Source organism: Colius striatus, chromosome 4 (assembly GCF_028858725.1).
Source record: "Colius striatus isolate bColStr4 chromosome 4, bColStr4.1.hap1, whole genome shotgun sequence".
NCBI classification, from domain to species: Eukaryota; Metazoa; Chordata; class Aves; order Coliiformes; family Coliidae; genus Colius; species Colius striatus.
Window position 1 is genome coordinate 75,062,222 of NC_084762.1, and position 23,010 is coordinate 75,085,231.

The 23,010-nt window shown below is 38.9% G+C and overlaps 1 protein-coding gene across 6 annotated transcripts in view; it reads left to right on the forward strand.

The window, feature by feature from the left end:
• Nucleotides 1–23,010, forward strand: part of VPS13B (vacuolar protein sorting 13 homolog B) — a 457,128-nt gene that overhangs the window by 203,266 nt on the left and 230,852 nt on the right. For 5 of the 6 annotated variants that reach the window (XM_061995669.1, XM_061995673.1, XM_061995670.1 and 2 more), the window contains 2 exons: nt 7,264–7,411; nt 22,748–22,875. In XM_061995669.1, the coding sequence (XP_061851653.1) occupies nt 7,264–7,411; nt 22,748–22,875 (276 nt within the window). The remainder of the gene's footprint in view (nt 1–7,263; nt 7,412–22,747; nt 22,876–23,010) is intronic. The other variant, XM_061995671.1, reaches the window with a different exon arrangement.

Sequence of the window (23,010 nt, forward strand, 5' to 3'; positions counted from 1 at the left end):
GTCAGGATACTTTTAACCAAGCATGACGTTCAAAATGCTATTGACTGATTAAAACTCCTTTCTTCCTCTTTTCTAACCATTAGTTTTATATCACTGCAACAGAAGAAAATAAAACTACATCATGTTAGAAGTTCCTTGTGTTATTCAGAGATCTTAAATGTAAATAGATTTTAAATATTAACGTCTGCTTAATACAATTTTTTGCTCTGTCATTTTAAGTCAAAATTGTTTTACCTGAAAACAGTCAGACGGTCTTTCAGTATATTCAGTTCTGTGTACACATTCTAACAAGTAATAATGTTTTGAGTTCAGTAAGTTAAATTATTAATTTATTTGAGACCACAACTACAGCCATGTAAACTTCTGATTGGATGCAGGGTAGGACTGCTGTTGTCTAGCTCCCGACAGACAAATGTGCCTTTACAGACCAGAACTACTTCAGATTTGTTTTCCTTGTGATTGTTCATCTGCTTTATAATGCCAATGTAGTAGTACATATATTTTATACCTTTACTGAAATACTCCCTATGTGTAATGTAACTGTGTTGACATGGTTTTGTCTGAAAGCACGAAAAGTTAGAAATATCAGACCATACATAACTTGGTAAGCTCAAATGGGATAGGAAGAAATAGGTATGAAAGTAAATGTGCTTTTACAAACCACATATATTTTGAATTCTTTTTGCATAAAGCTGTACTGTGTCTATTTTGTGCAGTTAGGTTATAAGCTCTTCAACCATTTTTACGTGGTATCTAGTACCATTACATGTCCTTGTGTGTTCACTAAATGGTATCTGAAAAATGTGATGAATGATAAATGAGGATTTTACAAGTCTGACTAAAGGTGAGAAAAAACTTTTCATTTTTCAAACAGAAAGTCCACTTTGGCACAATGATCAGTAAATATAAACAGATTCTTCATATATTTAGGCTAGAAGTGAAAGATATTAAAATCTTTATTAAGACCCCTGTAAAGATTTTTGCTGCTTCTGTTACTATTCGAAGGAAATTTTCACACTTGTTCCTATATGGTATTTTATCTCTTTAGGAACAATAAGTATGACAACTGTTTGTGGGAGAAGGGGCTTCAACGTAATTGCACTTTGTGGTACATTGGTACTTACTGGAGTCCAGCTAGACTGGTCACCACTCTCTAGGCCCAGCCATTCAGCTAGTTTGCAGTCCACTGTTCACTCATCCAGCCCATGCTTCATTAGCTTCTCCATGAAGATTTTATGGGGCATGGTGTCAAAAGCCTTAATGAAGTAAAGGTAACCAATATATCCCTGTGTCTACCAAGCCGCTCATTTCATAGAATCATAGAATGGTAGGGTTGGAAGGGACCCTTTAGAGATCATCTAGTCCAACTCCTCTGCAGAAGCAGGTTCACCTAGATCAGGTCCAAATTGGTCAAGAATGGCTTCCACTTGCTGAAACTTATTACTCCAAGTCACCTTCTGTCCTTCATATGCCTGCAAGGGGTTTCTAGGATAGTTGTTCTTTCACCTTCCCAAGGTTGGAAGCAGAACTGACTGGCATGTAGTTCCCTGGGTGCATCTTCCTTTCCCTCTTGCATATTCCTCTTGCCCTCTTCCTTCTCTCACAGTTGCTGTGATTGTTCAAAGAATATCTAAAGTGACCTTGTTATAACATCCACCAGCTCCCTCAGCACGGGTGAGTGCATCCCATGAGGGCCCATGGACTTATATATGTCTAGTATGCTTGAGTATTCCTTGACCTGATTCTCTGCTGCTGATGGTATGTCTTCCTTGCTCCATGCTTTTCCCCAGTTTCTGGGATTCTAGGCTGGTATTGCTAGTAAAGACGAAGCTGAAGAAATCTGAAGAGTAGATGAAAAACATTCTGGAGAAAATTATTGTGGTGGTTTAGCCCTGGCTGGGTGCCAAGTGCCCACAAAGTTGGAATATCACTCCCCTTCCTGAACTGGACAGGGTAGAGAGAAATATAACAAGAGGTTTGTGAGTCAAGATAAGGACAAGGGGATTGCTCAGCAATTAGTGTCATGGGCAAAACAGACTCAACCTGGGGAGAAATGATTTGATTTATTAATGAACCATCAGAACAGGGAGATGAGAAATAAAATTAAATCTTAAAACACCTCCCCCACCCCTCCTTCTTCCCAGGACTCTCCTTCACTCCCCTCCAGCAGCGCAGGGGATGAGGATTGTGGTCAGTTCATTACAGATGGACTTCACCGCTGCTGCTTCTTCTCAGGGGGAGGCCTGCAGACTAATCAGCCCCAGGTCCTGCAGCCTTTCCTTGTAAGAGAGATGTTCCAGTCTTCTAGTCATTTTAGTGGCCCTCTGCTGGGCTCTTTCCGGAAGTTCCCTGTACCTCTTGAGGTTGGGGCCCCAAAACTGGACACAGTACTCTAGATGTGGTCTTACCAGGGCAGAGTAAAGGAGGAGGACAACCTCCCTCAACCTACTGGCCAAACTCTTCTTGATGCATAATTCCAGAGTCCAAATTTGTCTATTTTCATGAACATCTACACCATGGAAGATTGTGTATGCCAATTCAAGACCAATAATTTTACATCAGTTGTGTGATTACAGTTTTGTCATAAGCAATACAGTTAAGTCCTTTATTTTTCTTTCAACTCTTTGTTTTCTTCTGCTCATTTTCTCTTTACCATTATCTTGGGAAATATACTGTGTTAGGAAACCCTTTCCTTTATGGAAGCTCATGTGAACTCAGGATATTACCAGCTCCTGGTGATATGCTTTGGGCAATTGTTCATTCAGAGGTCTGCACCAGAGGACCCTCTGGAATGTTTGCCTAAGGTGAAATTACTTTATAATCTCTTGGTCAGTAAGTTAATATAGAACAAGTAATTCCTCTAATTTGTTCTAGTTTAAGATGACTTTCAGAATCTTTGTGTCTTTAAAGAATTAAAGAGCCAAAGAATTATGATAATGAATTGTAATGAATGCCACAATGTAAAGGTGAGTTTCAGTACCCAAGCTTAAGATTTTTCCATATGTCAAAGTTGACTGTGCAGGCTAGAGCTGCGTTGCCCTTCTTAAGTTCTAAGTCTCTCTTCTACTTTGATAAATGGCAGGAAAGACTGATACACAAGCATGTTTCTGTGATAGACATGATTACTTTCTTCTTGTTCAGAGAATTCTCAAATTACAATAGGTTTTGATTTCTGATTTTGCTTGCAGGCCAAAAGCATTGTTTATATATGTATTTAGATCTGTCACCTCTTACCCCAGGGAACATGATTAAGTTTCTGAAGGATGTGGGAATGAAGTTAACTGCTTACTTAAGAAACTAAAGCTACATGAGACTTGAACCTTTTGTTGTCTAGTTTCAGAAGCTCCCTGAAACTGCTGATAGAATGCTTTCATCAGCGGTAAAAATGTGGGGTTTCTTGATACCAGTTCATTACATAAGTTTGGGAAGAATACAGATAATCAGTGTTTGGTCTTGTATCCCAGCAGAGCACTTCTTTGAGCATACCTGAAATTCCTACCTGAAGCATTCAAAGAATTTAATTTGAATTAGCAAGTTCATATGCCAGGAAAGAGGGGTTTTTTGTGAACCCCAGGGGACAGCCTTGCCTAATCTTTAAAACTGGAAATTAATTTTAATTTTAGTAATTTAATGAATTAATTTATATTTAATTTAGAATTAGACCTGATTCCCAGTTTAGTTTGAGCTTTCTGAAGCAATTTAGGTGAGTGCTTATATTATTAATCTTAGAAATCAAAAAAATGAAAACTCTGTGGTCAAGCAGCAATAGGGGTTTCATGGTGTTAGAACTTGTTGCAAGGCAAGCATGGTAGATCTTGCTGTTGGAGCACAGTCTGGCACATCTTGGTCAGTCTTGCAGCATAGGTAAATATTCTTCTCTGGCACAGATAGTGATTGCATGACAGTGGTCTTAGATGTTCAGAAAACACGTCTTGAGTAGAACTGCCATGATTCCCATTTTCAAAAACTTCCGTAATTTTAATTGCTGCTTGCTGCTTGTGAAATACTGCACATATACATGTCACTCTGTGTGCATGCAGAATCCACCATATGGGATAACTGTCTTTGGTATTATTTCAAAGATGTCTGGGCTGAGGCTTCTGAATTCAACATTTCATATGCCAGTGCTTCATTTTTTTTTTTTCCCTTTAGTAATATCATTTAAGTTCCTATCTTGGAATATTCTTTTGCCTTTGGTTTGTTATTAGGGAGGTGACTGTATAGGCATCCCTGAAATTGAAAGTTACTCCTTTGCTCAATTTAACAAGTTTTCTTTACAACACATTTCTCATGTTTCCAGATCTGGCTACAGCCTTTTCAGCTGCACACTTGTGGGAAGTTATAATTCAGAAATAAAATATTTAAATACCAATGATCCTAAGTAAGATAAAAATGCTAATTTATTCTACCAGGGGCAAATTCCCCTTAATCTCTTTATAGGGTATTTTAGATTCATGTCTTCACATAAATCAGGAAATACTTGGGAAATGGTATTTTTGGCAGATTGTTTTTTAGCTATTGTTTTCTGTGCATTTCTCTTGTTTTAGATTGTTGTCATTTCCAAAATCACACTGAACATACAATGTGAAGTAAAATAAAAAATATAATCTGTATCTGTTGGTCTACTTACGTACATAGATTGTGTGTTTTGTGTACACAGACTTGATGTGTGAGATTATGTGTGTGAATATAATTTAAAATTGGAAAAGGATAGCTTTGCTGTGTTTTTTTAGCCAATACTTTTAAATTTGTCATAATTATACTGGAAAGCAGTAAATTTTCTTAAGTACCATGAGTTATTACTAACTTAGTATTCAGTGTATGATAGCTGCAAAACTTTATTGCATTGATAGAACTGTGGTCAATATTCTAGAACAGAAACTGATTTTGACTTTGTATCAACAGAACAACCTCATATAAATGTTGATGTAATTCCGTACTTTAAATTTCTTTATTTATCTTTTATAACACTACCAATTAGTAACCATAAACCTTACATCCCAAGTAGGTATGTTAAGATTTACTTCAATTTGCTTTATAGATAGCTTTTTGAGTTGTTGCAATGAAACACGATAAAGCTTGCCTGCAATGTCTCCTTTCCCATTAGATTCATCTTCTCATACAGCTGTGGAACTCTTGTCATCTGCTATTTCCCAAGCCACAATTTCCTCATCAGTTTGTGGCTAAACCCCAAATCCTGATGATCCTTTTCCATCTAGTTCAACGTTGATCTTTTCATCTTCTGCATTCTTTTAACCAGAAATCATTTGCCAAAAACCTGACAAGATTGTACTGGGTGTCATCAACAGCAACATCAGGCTTGATTTCAGTGAGCAAAGATGAAACAGCTGTTTCATTGTCCAGATCAGCACTCAAGCACTCAGTATTTGGTCGTAATTTTTTCCAGCTTTGTCTGGCTGTGATAGTCTTGATATTTTTCACTATATGACTAGTGGTGTAACTTACTATATTTTGCTGATCCCTTTTTTTAGTGGATTAGAAATAGATACTACTTCTTCAGACAACTTGTTCCTATAGTTTTTTTGTACTGTCTTATATTGACTGTGTGTATTCTTCAGAAATTCTTACTTCACTTTGGCAAGTCATTGTTCTTGCAATGTTTCATCCAGAATTGGCAAATCTGGCTCAATGGTTGCTGTCATGGGAAAGATGCAGATGACTTTACCTTATGAAAGGTTGTATCAGATAAACTGCTTAATTTTTAAGATGTCTGACAAAAGCTTCAGAACTTCAGACTCTCTCTGTGTATGCACATGGAAAGTATTTCTGTGGTGTAAAACTTGTCTTTTCAAAGCTGATGAGATTTTGTTGTTGTTATGGCTAGATGACACCAAAGTGGCACATTATTCCAGAATGACTTTTTGGTGCTTTTGGAAACAAAGATGATGACGGTACGATCAGAGAGAGGAGGAGAGATGAGAGTTCTGTTTGTCATTGCCATTAGCATTTTCCTATTAACTTTGCATACCATTGTATATATAAGTTGATTGTTTTCACTGGAATTGAATTAAATAGTTGATTGTCTTTCTTATTTTAATTTACTTTTATACTGGAAAATGGTGAAGGCGTTTGGAAGTCATTCTCCTTCAATTAAATGGTTTTTCTGTTTGTTTTGGGGTTTTGCATGAGTGCACGTGTTACACACTGCTTGATTCAGTGTCTGTTTTCTATTGGAGAAAATTTACAAGCACATTGCCCGCCTCACACGAATTTGTTTCCCACCGAGATTCCTAATGCAACGTGTGAGGTTTCTCATTACCCATCTATATGGATTACATTTTCACTCCAATACCAATAAAATTAAATTACACAAAAAATTATTAAATGCATGTAATCCTAATCTCTGATCTTTAGAGAAAACCTTTTGTCATCTTTAAATGTTAACCTTCTGCAAAGTCATTGATAGAAATTCTCTGCTTTTGTCAGCTGGGATACATCTAGAATTTAAATAGCAGCTAATGCAGCAGAAACGTGTTAACAACAAAACTGTACAGCAAAATTAAGGATCCATTCTTTTCAATGGATTTGTCTTTTCTAACTCACGTTAATGAAAAAAATAATACCGAAGCCAATAGACTGAATTAATTTGTGGACCTCCACTTCCAGAACCCATGTTGATTAATACCCATCACTCTTTTTCTCAAAATAGGCATGCAGTCCTTCAAACTAGATTTTATTGCCTTCATTTTGTTGAACTGTGTCATATATTGGGCAGTTTGTCCTTTATTGATATCCTTGAAAGACAAAACAATTCAAGATCATTTGTGGTCAGAATTAATTTTTGTATTTCAAATGAGAGGAACCAAAATCATAATGTATGAAGAACTGCATCTTTTCTGTGAAAGTTTAATGAAGGTTGATAATTTTCTTTGCAAAACTTCAGGATCTTGATATTTGACTAAAATTTTTGAGATTCCATTGAACATGTAGGTAATTGTTCTGCTTTGGTGGTCATCCAGGTTTATTCATGTGCATTTTGCTTGGCCAGCAAGCAAGCTATTTTAAGTTAATAAATTATATTTCACTTTTTTGTTATTGTACAGATTTCCTTCAGACTAACGGGACTAAAATAAAGTGCAAGTCTGAATATAATGTTTCAAAATAAGTGCTCCAGTCATTGTTTCAAGTTTTCTCTATATATTGAAAAATATATTAAAACATGTTTCTTATGACAATGTCATAACTGAGTATCAATGTGTTTCAATTTTGAGTGATTCACATGGCACTTTTTTTTTTTTTTAGCAGTCTGTAGGAACTGTTCCACTTGCTGTGTCAGTATCTCGAAAAAAAGATGATGAAGCATCAGTTGGAAGCGCACCTTTGGCAAGGCAGCAATCAAATCAAGCTTCTGAGTATGCCAGCAGTCCTGTCAAAACAAAAACAGTAACAGGTATCATCACTTAATTGAAACTAGCCTTTCCGCCTTTGCGACCTCCTTCAATTAAATGTGTCCACAATTTAACAGCATCAGCTGTGCAAATACTGTGCAACAACTTCAATTTTAAAGAAATATCCACCCAGATAATTACAACTTTTGAAATTAAAAATAATCAAACTTGCAATTTTGAAACATATGTTAAGGCACTATGTTTGGGAGCATTACAAGTAACATGTTTTCTAAAATGAGATAAAGGAGATGTGCTTACAATGAAGTACCTACTGTTTGCCTTGAGATTTAGCATTTTAGTCCATGATTTTATCAGACTTTATACACTGTGATTAATCTGTTTGATTTCCACCAGTCTATTCACATTACTTAAAGTCTGGCATATATGGAGGTCAAGATTTCTGCATAATCAGTTCAGTGTTTTCAAACTCGCATAGAAAAAAGAACTTGTTGGCTCTTCTGTTTCTGGAGTTCAAGGAATTATTAAATTCAGGAATATGTTCTGGCCACTTGAGTGCTAAATACCATTATCATTAATTGAGATGATGTGACTTTCTGGGATATTCCAGGCTATTTATTCATATAGTAATGTCTACAAGTAATAAAGTAGATCATCCTAAAAAAAAATTACGATCTGGCTGAGACCTTTAGTAATGTTTCTGAACTACACTGAAGAAATTCTGTTTTCCTTTGCATTTGTGTTAATTTCAAGATAATAATGAAGTACTTCAAGATCTTGTCTGCTTAAACTGCGGTTACAATCTTTTCAATTAGTGATAGGGTTAATTGTTATTTTGAGAATGAAAAGGAAACACAGAAAAACTATTTGCTGAATATAATATGGGTTGCCATGTTCTCATTGATAGTAAAATAATAGTTTCATTTTAAAGACTTCTTTCTATTGCATTTCATTCTTTCGTTCACTGGGTGGAAAAGGAAGAGGTTAAAGACTTGTTGGCCAAGCTTAAGGCTCAAAAGTCTATGGATCCTGATGGGATGCATCCTAGAGTGCTGAGGGAGCTGGCTGATGTGATTGCTAAGCCTCCCTCCATCATTTTTGAACAATCATGGAGGACAGGCAAGGTGCCTAAGAACTGGAGAAAGGCCAGTGTCACTCCAGTCTTCAAAAGGGCAGGAAGGATGACCCAGGAAACTACAGGCCGGTCAGCCTCACCTCCATCCCTGGAAAGGTGATGGAACAATCATCCTGAATGTTGTCACTAAACATATTGTCACGGTTTAGGCCCATCAGGGAACAAAAGTCCCTGATTAGCCTCAAGTACCAAAGACCTGAGGACTGTCAAAGGGCAGGGAGAGCTTAATTGCCACTTAAGGTTCAGGACAAAACAGACCAGGCTGCTTGGCTTGGGGAAGAAAACAGAAAATAATTTAATGCAATACCAACTGAAATAACCATAAAACCCCAAAACATAACCAAAATAAAACAACACAGAGTGGTACAACAATGAAGAGTCCGATCAGCCCTTTAAGACCACCTTCTCCCCACTCCTCCCCTCTTCCTGCACTCAGAGCCCTGATCCCTCTGTTTTTACCTCCTATCCCCCTTGAACAGCCCAGGGGGGCAGGGAGTGGGGGTTTCATTCAGTCTGTTCCCAATAGCTTCTGCCTTTTGTCCCTCCTCAGGGCAGGTGGGCTCCACACCCGTCCTCCCTGCAAGCCCGTGGGGTACCTCACACACACAGCAGCCCTGTATGGGCTGCTCCGACGCGCACTTATTCCAAAGGCTGCAGCTCCTCTCTGCCTCTCGTGTGGGGCTGCTCTGCGGCCTGCAGGCTCTCCAGCACAGCCTGCGCCATGGCCGTCTCCCCACACAGTCCCTCACCCGTCTGGGCTCACTCACATGGAGCTGCTGGTAACTCTCAGTCCTGCCATGGCCCTGCATGGGTTCCAAGGGGTACAGCTGCATTCTTGCCACGGCTTGCAGAGGGGTCTCTGGTCTACTGCTCCTCCTTCCTTCCTCCTTCTCTGACCATAGAGTCTGTGTGGTCACCTCCATCTTGTACCACTCTTACACCTCTTACCAGCACTTCAAATTCCTGTCCCTAAATACTGATCGCAGAGGCGCCAGATTGGTCCAGCTGGGCCAGAGGTGGGTGTGAACCCAGGAGCCGGGGGAGAGTCCACAAACTCTTTACTGGGTCTTTACTGCAACCCCCTCCCCCTGTTAGCAAGCAGAAGCTGCTCCTTGCTAAACCATGACACATATGAAGGAAAAGATGGTTATCAGGGGGAGTCAACATGGATTCACCAAGAGGAAATCCTGTTTGGCCAACCTGATAGCCTTCTATGAGTGCATAACTCAGCACATTTCATCTGCCTTGACTTCAGCAAGGCTTTTGACACTGTCTCCCATGACATCCTCATCAAAAAACTCAGGCAGTGTGGCTTGGATGAGTGGACAGTGAGGTGGATCGAGAGCTGGCTGAATGGCAGAGCCCAGAGGGTGGTGATCAATGGCACAGAATTGAGTTGGAGGCCCGTGCCCAGTGGAGTTCCACAGGGATCGGTTCTGGGGCCAGTCTAGTTCTACATCTTCATCAATGACCTGGATGAGGGGACAGAATGTACCCTCAGCAAGTTGGCTGATGACACCAAACTGGGAGGACTGACTGATTCCCCAGAAGGCTGTGCTGCCATTCAGCAAGATCTCAACTGGCTTGAGTGTTGGGCAGAGAGGAACCTCATGAGGTTCAACAAGGACAAGTGCAGAGTCCTGCATCTGGGGAGGAACAACCACATGCACCAGTACAGACTGGGGGTCAAACTGCTGGAGAGCAGCTCTGCAGAGAGAGATTTGGGAGTCCTGATTGATAATGAACTACTGGAACGTCTCTAAAGGGTGGGTGTCAGGAGGTTGGGACATCTCTTTTTTATATAGTATCTTAAGAGATAACATTTACTAAGCATTTTCTTTTTTGAAGTCTAACATACTGTTAACAGTCACTCCCTTGAGAACTACTAGAAACTAACCCTATTTATTAAATTAAAGTAGTTTGTAATCACAGCTGTAAAATGATTCAAAACATTGATCTTGAGCTCAGTTTATTAGTTAATGGCTGCTGAGACCTTGCCAAAAATGAAGGATGGGAAAAGAGCAAAACTGCTATTTATTTGGTTATCTGTCTGTGAAAATGGGATGAAACTGGAACACAAAAAGTTCCATTTAAATATAAGAAAAAACTATTTTACTGTGAGGGTGAGGGAGCCCTGGCACAAGCTGCCCAGGGAGGGTGTGGAGTCTCCTTCCTTGGAGGTCTTCAAGACCCGCCTGGACACGTTCCTATGGGACCTGATCTAGGTGAACCTGCTTCTGCAGGGGGGTTGGACTAGATGGTCTCTAAAGGTCCCTTCCAACTCTACTATTCTTTGATTCTATGAAAATCCAAGATTTCTGTTCTTAAGTCTCAATTCGTGTCTATATATAAATCTTATTCAAAAACAAGAGAATAGAATATGAGTTTAAATTTGTATGATGTAGCTATGAACAAGCAAGGTGAAAATGTATGTAAAAAAAAAAGGAAGCGTTTATCTCAATTCCTCCAACCACCCACTTCTCCCTTTCTCAGCAATTCATTAGTTCCCTTTTAGTTCAATAAAAAATGATTTTTCAGACCTGTAGGAAATATATACATAAAATTATAGTTCTAGTGCTTGCATAGTGGCAAAATGGTTGCTAAATGTGTGTATAAATATGTAATACATACATAGCATATGTAGCATACCTATACAGAAAGATATTATGGGCTGCAGTAGATAGGGTAATCTTTGAAATTTGTTCTGTACACACTATTGAATAATCATAGAATGGTTTGAGTTGGCAGGGTCATTAAAGAGCATCCAATTCCAACCCCAGGCCATGGGCAGGGACACTTTCCACTAGATCAGGTTGCTCAAAGCGCTATCCAACCTGGACTTGGTTGCATGCAAAACTTCTCTGGATGACCTGTGCCAGTGCCTCACCACTGTCATATAGTGAACAGTTTCTTCTTTATATCTAATCTAAATCTACTCTCTTTGAGTAAAAGTAGTTACCCCTTGTCCTGTCACTACACACCCTATAAAAAGTCCCTCTCAAGCTTTCCTGCAGGCCTCTTTAGATGCTGTAAGGCTGCTATAAGATCTCCATGGAGCCCCCTCTTCTCCAATCTGAAAATCCCAACTCTCTCAGCCTTTCCTCATAGCAGAGGTGCTGATTAAAGAGAGGTAATGAAAAGCCAAAGTGTCTGTTTTCACACATTGGAGAAGAGTGCTCATCTATTACTAAAACAACTTCCAGATTTCATTCATATGAAGTTATTAAATCACGATAATGATTTTCACTTTGTTTGAAAAACATAATAACATTTTCCATGCTTAAAGTTTAAACTGGGGCTGGGGGAGTGGGAGGACAGGGAAGGTGTGGTGTGTTCTGTTTTTTGTTTACTGCCTCCTAGTGAGGTCTTTCTGGTGCCATTACACTGAAATTTATTTTCACCAGCATCTACCATGGCATCCAATGTTTCATAGTGCTTAGAAGTAACTATGATATCCCAGACACAAATTTGATGTTGTCTTGTGAGATGTAATACAGTGACTATGGGATCTTAATTTGTCAGGAACAGTAGAAAAGTGACATCACGCATACTTGTTACATGAGAATGCTCTTAATGAATGAAGCTATTTTAGAGTGGCAGAAAAGTTTACCTTTTTTTTTCACTCAGAATCATGACAGTTGACTTTTCTTGTAGCGACAAGATATGTAGATATGTGGAATTCATGGTATAGGGAGTGACTGCATTTCAGCTTTTTCATCAGATACATGAGAGAATGTGATTGTAGGTAAGTGGTTTTCATCACTAGGTCTAGTGCTCATGACCAGAGGTTACTCTGTTTTGTCGTCTGGTGGACAGATTGCAAGGACATGTGCAAAGGAGAATGAAACAATGATGGATTTTGAATAGCTTTTTTCCATAGACCAGACTGATCAGGTCTGCAGGTCAGACAGTGCACTGGTCATTTAATTCCACTGCAATTTCAGTATTACCATGGAGTATCAATCCCAAATTCAGAGCTAGGAAGAGAATCCAGCATTGTTTCATTCTGCAGGAAGTGTATGTATGTTGCATAAAAGTATGTGCATATGAAGAGAAAGATAGGACATGAAATTGTTGCAGTTTGGAAAAATATCTTGTGTTTCAGAAACTTCAATATTTTGTTTTTACAGAGAAATAATTAAAGAGTTTTAAAGTTTCTTAAGTGCTAAGTTACACCTAGTCAACTATTCATTTGTGTTTCCAGCAGATGGCTGATGTTGTCATAACAAGAATATTCAAAACTCAATCTTAGGTGGCCTTTATGTTGTCTGTCCCATATAAATTGTCTGGTTTCTAATAACGACAGAGCTCCTCTAGCCAATTTCTACCTTCTTTACCTACTGCTATATTGACTAGCAAATGCAAAAAGATTTAGAGGACAAGCAAATGAGTTGCATGCATATAATATGAGAATGCCTAAGCCTTTTTTTTGACAGGAATTCAGGAAAAAAAAAAAAAAAGATCCCTACCTTTCCTTTCAATCACTTCCTAACCTTTGATAGTGTAGATATAACAACATGCTTATGAGTTGGTTGTTAGATATTTACCATAACTGGAACTTCTTGATTCTTATGGGAAGTGTTAGTAATTCTATTTTAAAAGCATAACTCAAGTAATTCTTAGAATTTCTTTAAAGTATACATGATACTTATGAATCACTATGAAATAAAAGAGGAAGCCTTAGGATGCAGACCTGTCTTTATTTTATTTAGACCAGCTGCTACTATGTTAATGTTTTTATCTGAAGCTTATAAAATTTCTGTTGAGTACAGTATGGCAGAAAATGACCTGTACTTAGCAAAACTGGATGCAGTTACTAATTTTTGTTTCTGAAAGTACAATTAGAATGCTGAACTACATTCCTGATACAATCAACTGTGGAATGCAAAAAAAACCAAAACCTGACAAATGTGAGAAGTCTGGCTGGTGAGAAATCAGTAGATTATCTGAAATGTTTAAATTAGTAGTTCATTTTCTAATCAGTGAATGGAATGATTGTTGTTCATTCATGCCTGCTATGACATATATGTCTGATGATTTATTTAGGAAGGTGAATGAAATAAAATTCCTGTTAAATAGGCAAAGTGAAATATGGGAGTTCAAATCTGACGCACATTTACCTAGGGTGCCTAAAAATACTAGAATTTTAATATTTTTATAAATGGGGTTTGTTTTTTGGAATAATTATTTAAAAAGAAAGTCTCTAGGCACAGGTGATTTATAGTAACTTTAACATGGCAGGATAGTCACGTACCGATATTGAAAATTAATTAGTTAGAGTTTTCATCACTAGTAAAATGTTTGAATTTTGTGTTATGACACCATGATTTCTTCAGTTCAATGTGTGGATTTCAAAAACATTCAAATCATAAAATCATTTCAGTTGTAAAAGACCTTTAAGATCATTGAGTCCAACCACTAACCTCACACTGCTAAGTTCACCACTAAGCTCTGTCCCTCAGCACCTCATCTATGCAGCTTTTAAATATCTCCAGGGATGGTGACTCCACCACCTCCCTGGGCAGCCTGTACCAGTGTTTAACAACCTTTTCAGTGAAAGTTCTTCCTAATGTCCAATCTAAACCTCCTCTCGTGCAAATTGAGGCCATTTCCTTTTGTCCTGTCATTCATTACTCTGGAGAAAAGACCAGCCTTCACCTTGCTACAACCTCCTTTCAGGTAGATTGATCATGTCTCCTCTCAGCCTCCTCTACGCTAAAGAACCCCATTTCCCTCAGCCAATCCTCATCAGACTTGTGCTTCAGACCCTTCATCAACCTTTTTGCCCATCTCTGGACATGCTCCAGCACCTCCATGTCCTTCTTGTAGTGAGAGGCCCAGAACTGAACACAGTATTTGAGGCGTGGCTTCACCAGCCCCAAGTACAGGGGGACAATAATGTCTCTGGTGCTGCTGGTCACACTATCTCTGATACAAGCCAGCATGCCATTGGTCTTCTTGGCCACCTGGGCACACTGCTGGCTCATGTTCAGCTAGCTGTTGGTTGACCTGACAACCTCAGGTCCTTTTCCTCCAGGCAGCTTTCCAGCCACTCTGCCCCAAGCCTGTAGTGTTGCATGGGGTTGTTGTGGCCCAAGTGCAGGACCCAGTACTTGGCCTTGTTAAAGCTCATACAACTGTATGAGCTGTTTAGCCTGGAGAAGGCTCAGGGGAGACCATATCACTGTCTACAGCTACCTGAAAGGAAGCTGTAGCGAGGCAGAGATTGGTCTGTTCTCCTTAGTGACAAGCAACAGAACAAGAGGAAATGGCCTCAAGTTGCACCAGGGGAGGTTGAGGCTCGATATGAGGAGGAATTTCTGAAAGGGCTGTCAGGCATTGGAACGGGCTGCCCAAGGGAGGTGGTGAAGTCATCATGCGTGGTGGGGTTTAAGAGATGGGTGGATGTTGCACTTAGGGCAGTGGTCTAGTGGTTGATAGGGCTGGGACAAAGGCTGGACTCAATAATCTTAAAGATCTCTTCCAGCTGAAACAATTCCATGATTCTAAATTCTCTTTTTCTTCCTGTGCTCCATCAGAAGCTCCCTTTTCAGCCAGTACAATCTTCTGCCCTGCTATCTCCTCTTCTTGCATGTGGGGTCAGCTTGACAGTAACACAAAGCCAATATAGTGTATCAAACATGCTGTATGGGGACATCAAATTTGAGAGAGAAAGAATGGGTGTTTCTTTTTAAAAAGGCAGAAAATGAGGCAGAATTCCTCCTTCGTTTACTGGTAAAGCTCTTACAAATCCAATGGCTGAAATTCCTACTTCATAGTATTAAATTTGTTTTGAATGCTAAGCAATATTTACATAAATTCAGATGTGGACTTTAGATATGAACACACATATAACACATTTTTGTAATTACTAACATAGTAGCTCAGTTTTCCCTGTGAACGGCTGTTACTGATTTGTACGAAAGTGTCAGTCTTTTTTTATTTTTGTTCCCAGAACTAAATAGATGTTTTTTGCCAGAAACGGTGCAGCAATTGTTAAGAATCTGGTAGGAGAAAATGCTGACCATAGCCATTCCCTAGCCAAAACCTGCTTTCACACAGAAAGATCCTTTCTGCTTGCACAAAAATGTTAACATCACATTTGTCTTTGTTTACTGACATATGACTACTCTGGAATAAGACATGTTGGGTAAAAAGTCAAAAGCCTCTATTTTAACACTTATTTTGCTGCTAACTCAGTGAGTGACCATTCTAATTCAGGCACTACATCTCCCTGCTGCTGTTTCCCTGAGTATGAAGGACTTTCTCTGACTAGTTGTCTGGGACTGTGTGACTCAGTTATCATCTCAATTAATAAAAGTAATTATTATCTGCACCATTAGTAAATGGAATGAAAAAATGCTCAAAGCCCAGTAAGGAAATCATTTATGCAAAGACTATTCAGTATGTGGGCAAATGTATTGCATATTTTTATAAGCTTAAAAGGATTTCCTGCTGTTGTATAAGTTATTTGAGTGCAGTTTTATTCTCAGATCTCCTGAGAAAGAGTGCAGAATTTTTTACATACAGATGATCATAGTCTGTCATTAGAAAAAAAATCCCAGTTACATGAATAGTTCAAATATCAAGTCATGTAGGAATGGACTTTAGAGAATAACTTCTTTTATAATACTACAAAAATAAAATGTGAATATTCCTGAAATGCATCTGATGGATACTGATGGTTTAGAAAATATTGGTAAATAGAACTTCTAGCTTCACCTAATGGTTGCAAAAAGCCTGGTACTTAGATTAACTTTTTACTTTTAAGTTGGATTGTGGGGAAAAAAAGACATTAAGATAGTATTTTTGACAAGAGAGTCCAGCATAGGGTCACCAAGATGATCATGGGTCTGGAACATCTTTCTTATGAGGAAAGGCTGTAGGAATTAGGGCTGTTTAGTCTAGAAAAGAGGAGACTGTGCAGGAATCTCATTAACATTTACAAATATCTAAACGGTGGATGTCAGGAGCTCCGGGCATCCCTTTTTCTGGTAGGAGCCCTGGCACAGGCTGCCCAGGGAGGATGTGGGGTCTCCTTTCTTGGAGGTCTTCAAGACCCGCCTGGACACGTTCCTATGTGACCTGATCTAGGTGAACCTGCTTTTGCAGGGGGGTTGGACTAACTGATTTTTAAAGTTCCCTTCACCTGTCATTCTGTGATTCTATGATATTCCTCTGTGGTTTTGAAATTTCTTTTATATGCATAATGTTTTAATAATGAATCGTGGAACAAAATTATTATACAGAAATTCAGTCTATTTTGAAATGCATTTGTTTCTTTGGCTATCATATATATGCACAAAATTGTGAAGAATTTGTAGTGCTTTCATATGTCTTTATATGTAAAATATATGTTTATTTCTATTGTGTTCTAAATAGAAAAAATATGTAGACTTATGAGGAAAATTAGAATGAAAACCTAAGGACAAACAAGCTCTTATATAACAAGTTTCGCTGAATTTTTATTTTTGCACAGTGTTATAACTAGAAAGCAAAACCTGCTGGTTTACAGAAAAGAGCAAGTCAGTTTTAAGTAGGTGGTGGGGTTATGGGGCAGGGGGGAGATAGTTTTTGTTTTGCTTTACATATGAAGAAGCCAATTAATCTGCAGACCATTTAGATTTTTTCAGAGTTGTTTGAAGTTTGAATTTCCTCCTTCAGTGCATTTTAATCTCATTTCTAATCCCTTAGCCCCCTGATCAGTTCCTTATTGGATGGTATTTGTTGCAAACACCTTAGTGTTTTTTTCATTTCTGATGAAAAACAATACCCAATGCATGAAAATGTGAATACATATGGGACAAAAAATTCCAGTGAGTTCTTTGATACTATGGAGACTACTTCTAATTTTAGCAGAAGAAAATCTTTCCAGAAAGACACATGTAATAACAGTAAACTTCCCTTTGATTTCTTTCTGATTTTAAATGCTATTAATGTTCATGTGTTTTACTGTCATGGTCTCTTAGTAACTGTGATTAGTTTGCAACAGGATTTTTCTCAGCTTAACTCAGTTCTGATGTGTGCAAAGCTATATGACAGACGACGTGACGGGGGAAGGAAAGCTTTCCCAGCTGGCTGAGGTCATATGATACATATGACATACGATGAGATGGTGGGAGACTATCCTACTTCAGGCTGCTGCATGGGTTTCATTCTGTGAAGCATCTCTTCTGTATGAGCTCTCTGAGCTCTTGGGGATCACTGAAAGTAGATTTGCCTGCAGCAGAATAACCTTTTCAAACCAAAAAGAGGCTGCTGCACTCTTAACATATGAGGTATCTGAGGCACACAGTGCGCCAGGAGAAATGCAAGAGGGATGAGACAAGATAGATCAGTATCACATTTACCTCTCTGTCATTCAGTTGCTAGGTATAAATTGAGAAGAGGAATTGAAAGCATGAGATCAGTGGTGAGTACAAATTATCAGTAGTTGTCAGCCCAGTAGTGGGAAATATCTGATCTGTGGTCTTTTTTGCTTTAATTTTTTTTAAGGAAATGTCATTTGCCCCAAATCTTCACACTTCAAAAGTTTTATATTCCCTTTTGTGTTCCTTAGGTCACTGAATATTAATAAGAACAGAATAGCACCATTTTCCACAAAGATCTCTTTAGTTTTAAAACTTAAAAATATTTTAAAGATCAAACTTATAATGCATGCAGTTCCCAGTAGGCTAAAAAGTGCAAAGAAGGAGGCATATGTCTATAAGACAGATACCTCTATCTAGAATTTATACCTATAAGTTTTGCTTAGTGTCATCTCCCACAAAAAAAGTTTGTGATTAATTTTGCAGGATTGCCACTCGGAACTCCTTCTGTATTTTAACCATAAATTGTAAAATGAATTCTGGAAACTGATGTTTCTGGTAGCTCAATCATGACTGATCTGATCAGTCCTTCTTAAAAAATCTAGTTCATTACTAGTTTGTGCTCTGAAATTGATGGTGTGGCAGCCTCTGAGTGACTGATAGTTGATTGAAATAGTTGCGGTGTGTATTTTTATGAAAATACTAATTACACAATACGGGACTAAAAAATGAGAGTAGAAACATTTTGTGTTTCTCTACACTGCTTTTCTTAGAAATTCATCTTGTACAACCTGAAGCAGCATACCACCTCCCCTCACCCCCTTCAGTCTATCTAGATCTTGCTGATTGCTCCTGGCTTCAGCACAAGGCTGATTACAGTGCCAGGAAATGTTCTTAGGTTTCCAGTTCAGTGGTAACTGACCAGCATAGTTATTTTAGGAGATTAACCTTCACACCAAGACAGATGGAGCTGATCCAGTCTACCTCTCTACTATAGAGGACTAGCCAAACACACACGATGTCCACACTAGACTACTCTTGGTCTAGACAGTCTTAGCAACTGTCATCTATTGATCCTTGCCTGATGGGAATTAAGACATTGTTTTGTCCCAGCATCCCTTCAGACAAAACTCTGGGACTTACGTGTACAGGAAAAAAAATTGAACAGAGGACTTTTCTTCTTTTCAGAAATTATTCCTACACTTTTTTCTTCTTTCCACTCTGAAACACTTTTTGTTCCTTCTCTATTTTCCATAATTTCTGATAGAGTGGTTCCTTATCTGTTTGTTCGGTTTTGAGGCTTTCTGTATTTTTGGTCTTTTGGTCAGGTTTAGGGTATTACAGTGATGTCTATCATGGATGTTCCTGGAATTCAAATCAGGTTTGAATTGCATGTATATGGAGAGAAACAAGTGGTGCATTAGACACCTAATTTTATTTTTAGTTCACATATAGCTGTTTCTGGCATTGGAAAGTTGATTCCCGTAATTGAGAGAGAGCTAGCAGTGTGGGTGTTCCCAATGAAAAAAACATGGTAGAATGGTGCAAAATATTCCACTCACGAGGAATCCACTTGTTCAATGATGTATGATGTTGATATTTCCTGCTAATTATGCTGTAGAATATAGTTTTACATTGTATTTATCTGTTCATCCTGAACTGAAGGATTCCTGCCTGTGGCGATTTAGCCAGAAGTCCAAGTCATAATGTCACCCCCTCCTAAACTGGATAGGAGAGAGAGATAAATGCAATGAGTGGTTTGTGAGCTGAGATAAGGATGGAGGCATCTCTCAGCAATTAGCATCATGGGCAAAACAGACTTAATTGGGGAGAAAAAAGTTTAATTTAATAAAGGAACAATAAGAACAGGGAGATTAGAAATCAAACTGAATCTTAAAACACCTCCCCCCCCTTCCCAGGACTCTCCTTCCCTCCCCTCCAGCGATGCAGGGAATGGGGAATGGGGTTTATGGTCAGTTCATTACAGATGGACTTTGCCGCTGCTTCTTCTCAGGGAGAGGCCTCCTCACACTTCCCACTGCTACAGTGTGGGGTCCCTCCCACAGGACACAGTCGCTCATGAACTTCTACAGCATGGATCCTTCCCATGGGCTGCAGTTCCTCACGAACTGCTCTGGCATGGGGCCTACAGGGGCAGCTCCTCACACCCTGCCCCAGCAAGGGTCATCCCCTGGAAGAACGGATCTTCAGGGACAGACTGCTCCAGCCTGAATCCCTCACAGGATCACAAGTCCTGACAGCAAACCTGCTCTGGCGTGAGCTCCTCTCTCTTCACAGAGTCACAGCCTACTTCAGGCATCCACCTGCTCCAGCGTGGGGTCCTCCTCAGCCTGTGAGTGGATCTCTGCTTCCCAGTGGCCTCCATGGACTGCAAGGGCACAGCTGCCTCACCATGGGATGCACCACAGGTCTCAGAGCAATCTTTCTTTCAAGCCCTAAGCACCCCTCCTCCCCCTCCTTCTCAACTGACCATGGTGTCTGCAGAGATGTTTTCACATTCTCACTCCTTGTTACTGCTGCAATTTAGCAACTGTGCAGCAGTTTCTTGTCCTTCTCCAATATGTTATTCACAGAGGTGTTACGTCAGTCACTAATTGGCCAGACCTGGGTCAGCTGTGGGGTCCATCTTAGCATTGATTGGCCTTGGCCCTGAAGGGAGGCTTCTGTCAGGTCTTTGTTTAAAGAAGCCACCTCTGTAGCTCCTCTCGGTACCAAAAAACCTGGCCCAGGTAAAACCACTACACTGCCTATGAGATTTATGGAGTCTCACAGTGACATTGTATACCTTTCTCACCCTTACTCTCACTTGTATTCTGGAGTTCTGTGCTCCAGTAGCTCTTTTATTTTAATACTTCTTTATACTCAAGCTATTCCTAATTCTTACCTTATAATATGTGTAGCGTAGGGCCTGAATACACAGAGAAGATGCTGTAAACTGAGGTAGGGTAAGAACTTAAAGCAGAACAGCTATTCCTCACTGAATGTTTTTGTTTTGACTTAATCCATTCATAATCTGGATGGAATACTCACTGCATGGCATAAAACGTCCACATGAGAAAATAGTATGAAATATCTACTTCCACGCTGCTTCACCATAGGAACAAGTTATTTGTCTCTCCAGCACAGCTGACAACAAACAATCTTCAAATGTGATGCTTTGTACATTCTCATCATACAATTTTCATTCTTAATCATTGTAATGTATCCATAACTAGAGCCAGAAATATCTGAGAGGACTAATTATACTGCACCCATAAAAATTCTGTTTCGCCCTTTTAACCACCTCTGTTTGATAATAAACTGAACATGAGCCAACAATGTGCCCTCATGGCCAAGAAGGCCAGTGATGTCCTGGGATGTATTAAGAAGAGTGTGGCCAACAGGTCAAGGGAGATTCTGCTGCCCCTCTACTCTGCTGTGGTGAGGCCTCATCTGGAGTCCTGTGTCCAGTCCTGGGCTCCCCAGCTCAAGAGGGACAGGGAACTTCTAGAGAGAGTCCAGTGCAGGGCCACCAAGATGATCAGGGGACTGGAGCATCTTCCTTATGAGGAAAGGCTGTGGGAACTGGGACTGCTCAGCCTGGAGAAGAGGAGACTGAGGGGGAAATCTCATTAATACGTACAAGTATTTGAAAGATGTATGTCAAGGGGATGGGACAACACCTTTTCCCTGTAGTATCCAGTGATAGGACCAGGGATAACAGACAAAAGCTGAAACACAATCTAGTGGTTGATAAGGCTAGAACCAAGGCTAGACTCGATCTTAAAGGTCTCTTCCATCTGAAATGATTCTATAATTCTACAAATCTTGCACTTCAGGAAAATCTTCTTTCCTGTGAGGGTGATGGACCACTGGAACAGGCTGCCCAGGGAGATTGTCGAGTCTTCTCTGCAGGTTTTCACAACTCACTTGGACACATTCCTATGCAACTTCATATAAGTGGACCTACTTTATCAGGGGGATTGAACTAGATGATCTTTAGATGTCCCTTCGAACCCCTATCATTCTGTGATTCTGTGAGGTCATGAAGACCTTATAATTTTTTTTTCAGTTTTGTCAGCTCAACAACATGTAGGCCAAAAATAGAAATGTTAAAGAAGCTGACAATAATTTAGTGAATATCCAAAACTGTAAGAGGGAAGATATTCTGTAAGAGATTTCAGGAGGAATTATGTACCACTCATACAGTCTGTAATGAATTTATAGGTACTACTTGATCTCCTCATTTGTCCTCTTTTGAAGTTCTGCTGTGTTCATATTCAATTAAATGTTTCTGTTATCTGTTTGTTGGGGGGTTTTTTTGTATTCATGTTATTAAATAACTAATAATTTAAGGAAATTTCTCTTTTTACTAGAAAACTTCAAATTTTATTGATATGTTTAATACTCAAGTACCTTTAAGTTTCATGACATTTCATTTTTATTCTTGCTTTTGGAAATATACTGAAGTTTTGTGAAGTAAATTCTTTAAAGAAAACAAATCAAAAGCTGTAATTTAATATGGGCTGTCTTTCATTTCTTACTACAAGTTTAGAAAATGAAAACCTTTTTTTGATTACAGTGGCAGCAATGAATGTGAAAACCTCTTGAATTGCTATTCTGTCACCCAATAGGTTGTCACACTTTGAAAACTGTCTTAATTTACTTAGATCAAACATTCTTCATAGTATTTTTTTAGCATTTACATTAAAAAGTTGAAGCGTTTCATTTCATTGCATTTCTCAACAGGCTGAACTGATAGAATTGTATTGCTAAGTTTAAAACTAATAATAGACACACTGTTATTATGTCGATAGTGAGATACATAATATGAGGAAATATGTTCTAGAATTAAAACAAGTAATATTTTTCTTTGCTACCACTATGTTACTTAGTTATATATTCTCTGTGTAACTCAGTTTTGTTGTTTGCATTAGAATCTCGTCCTTTGTCACTTCCTGTGAAAACCATGCTGAACTCATCTGAAAGCTGCAGAAGTCCTGAAGAAAGAATGAAGGAATTTATTGGAATAGTGTGGAATGCAGTTAAGCGCCTTACACTTCAGGTAAGATGAAAAGGAAGTGAAAAAAATCTATGTCTTTCCAGACATTATAATTCTTTTTAAATGTCCTAGTGCTTTTTATTAGATGGTTTTTAAAGGAGCTCCTAAGTTTTATTGTCTTATTTCAGTAGTTTCAAA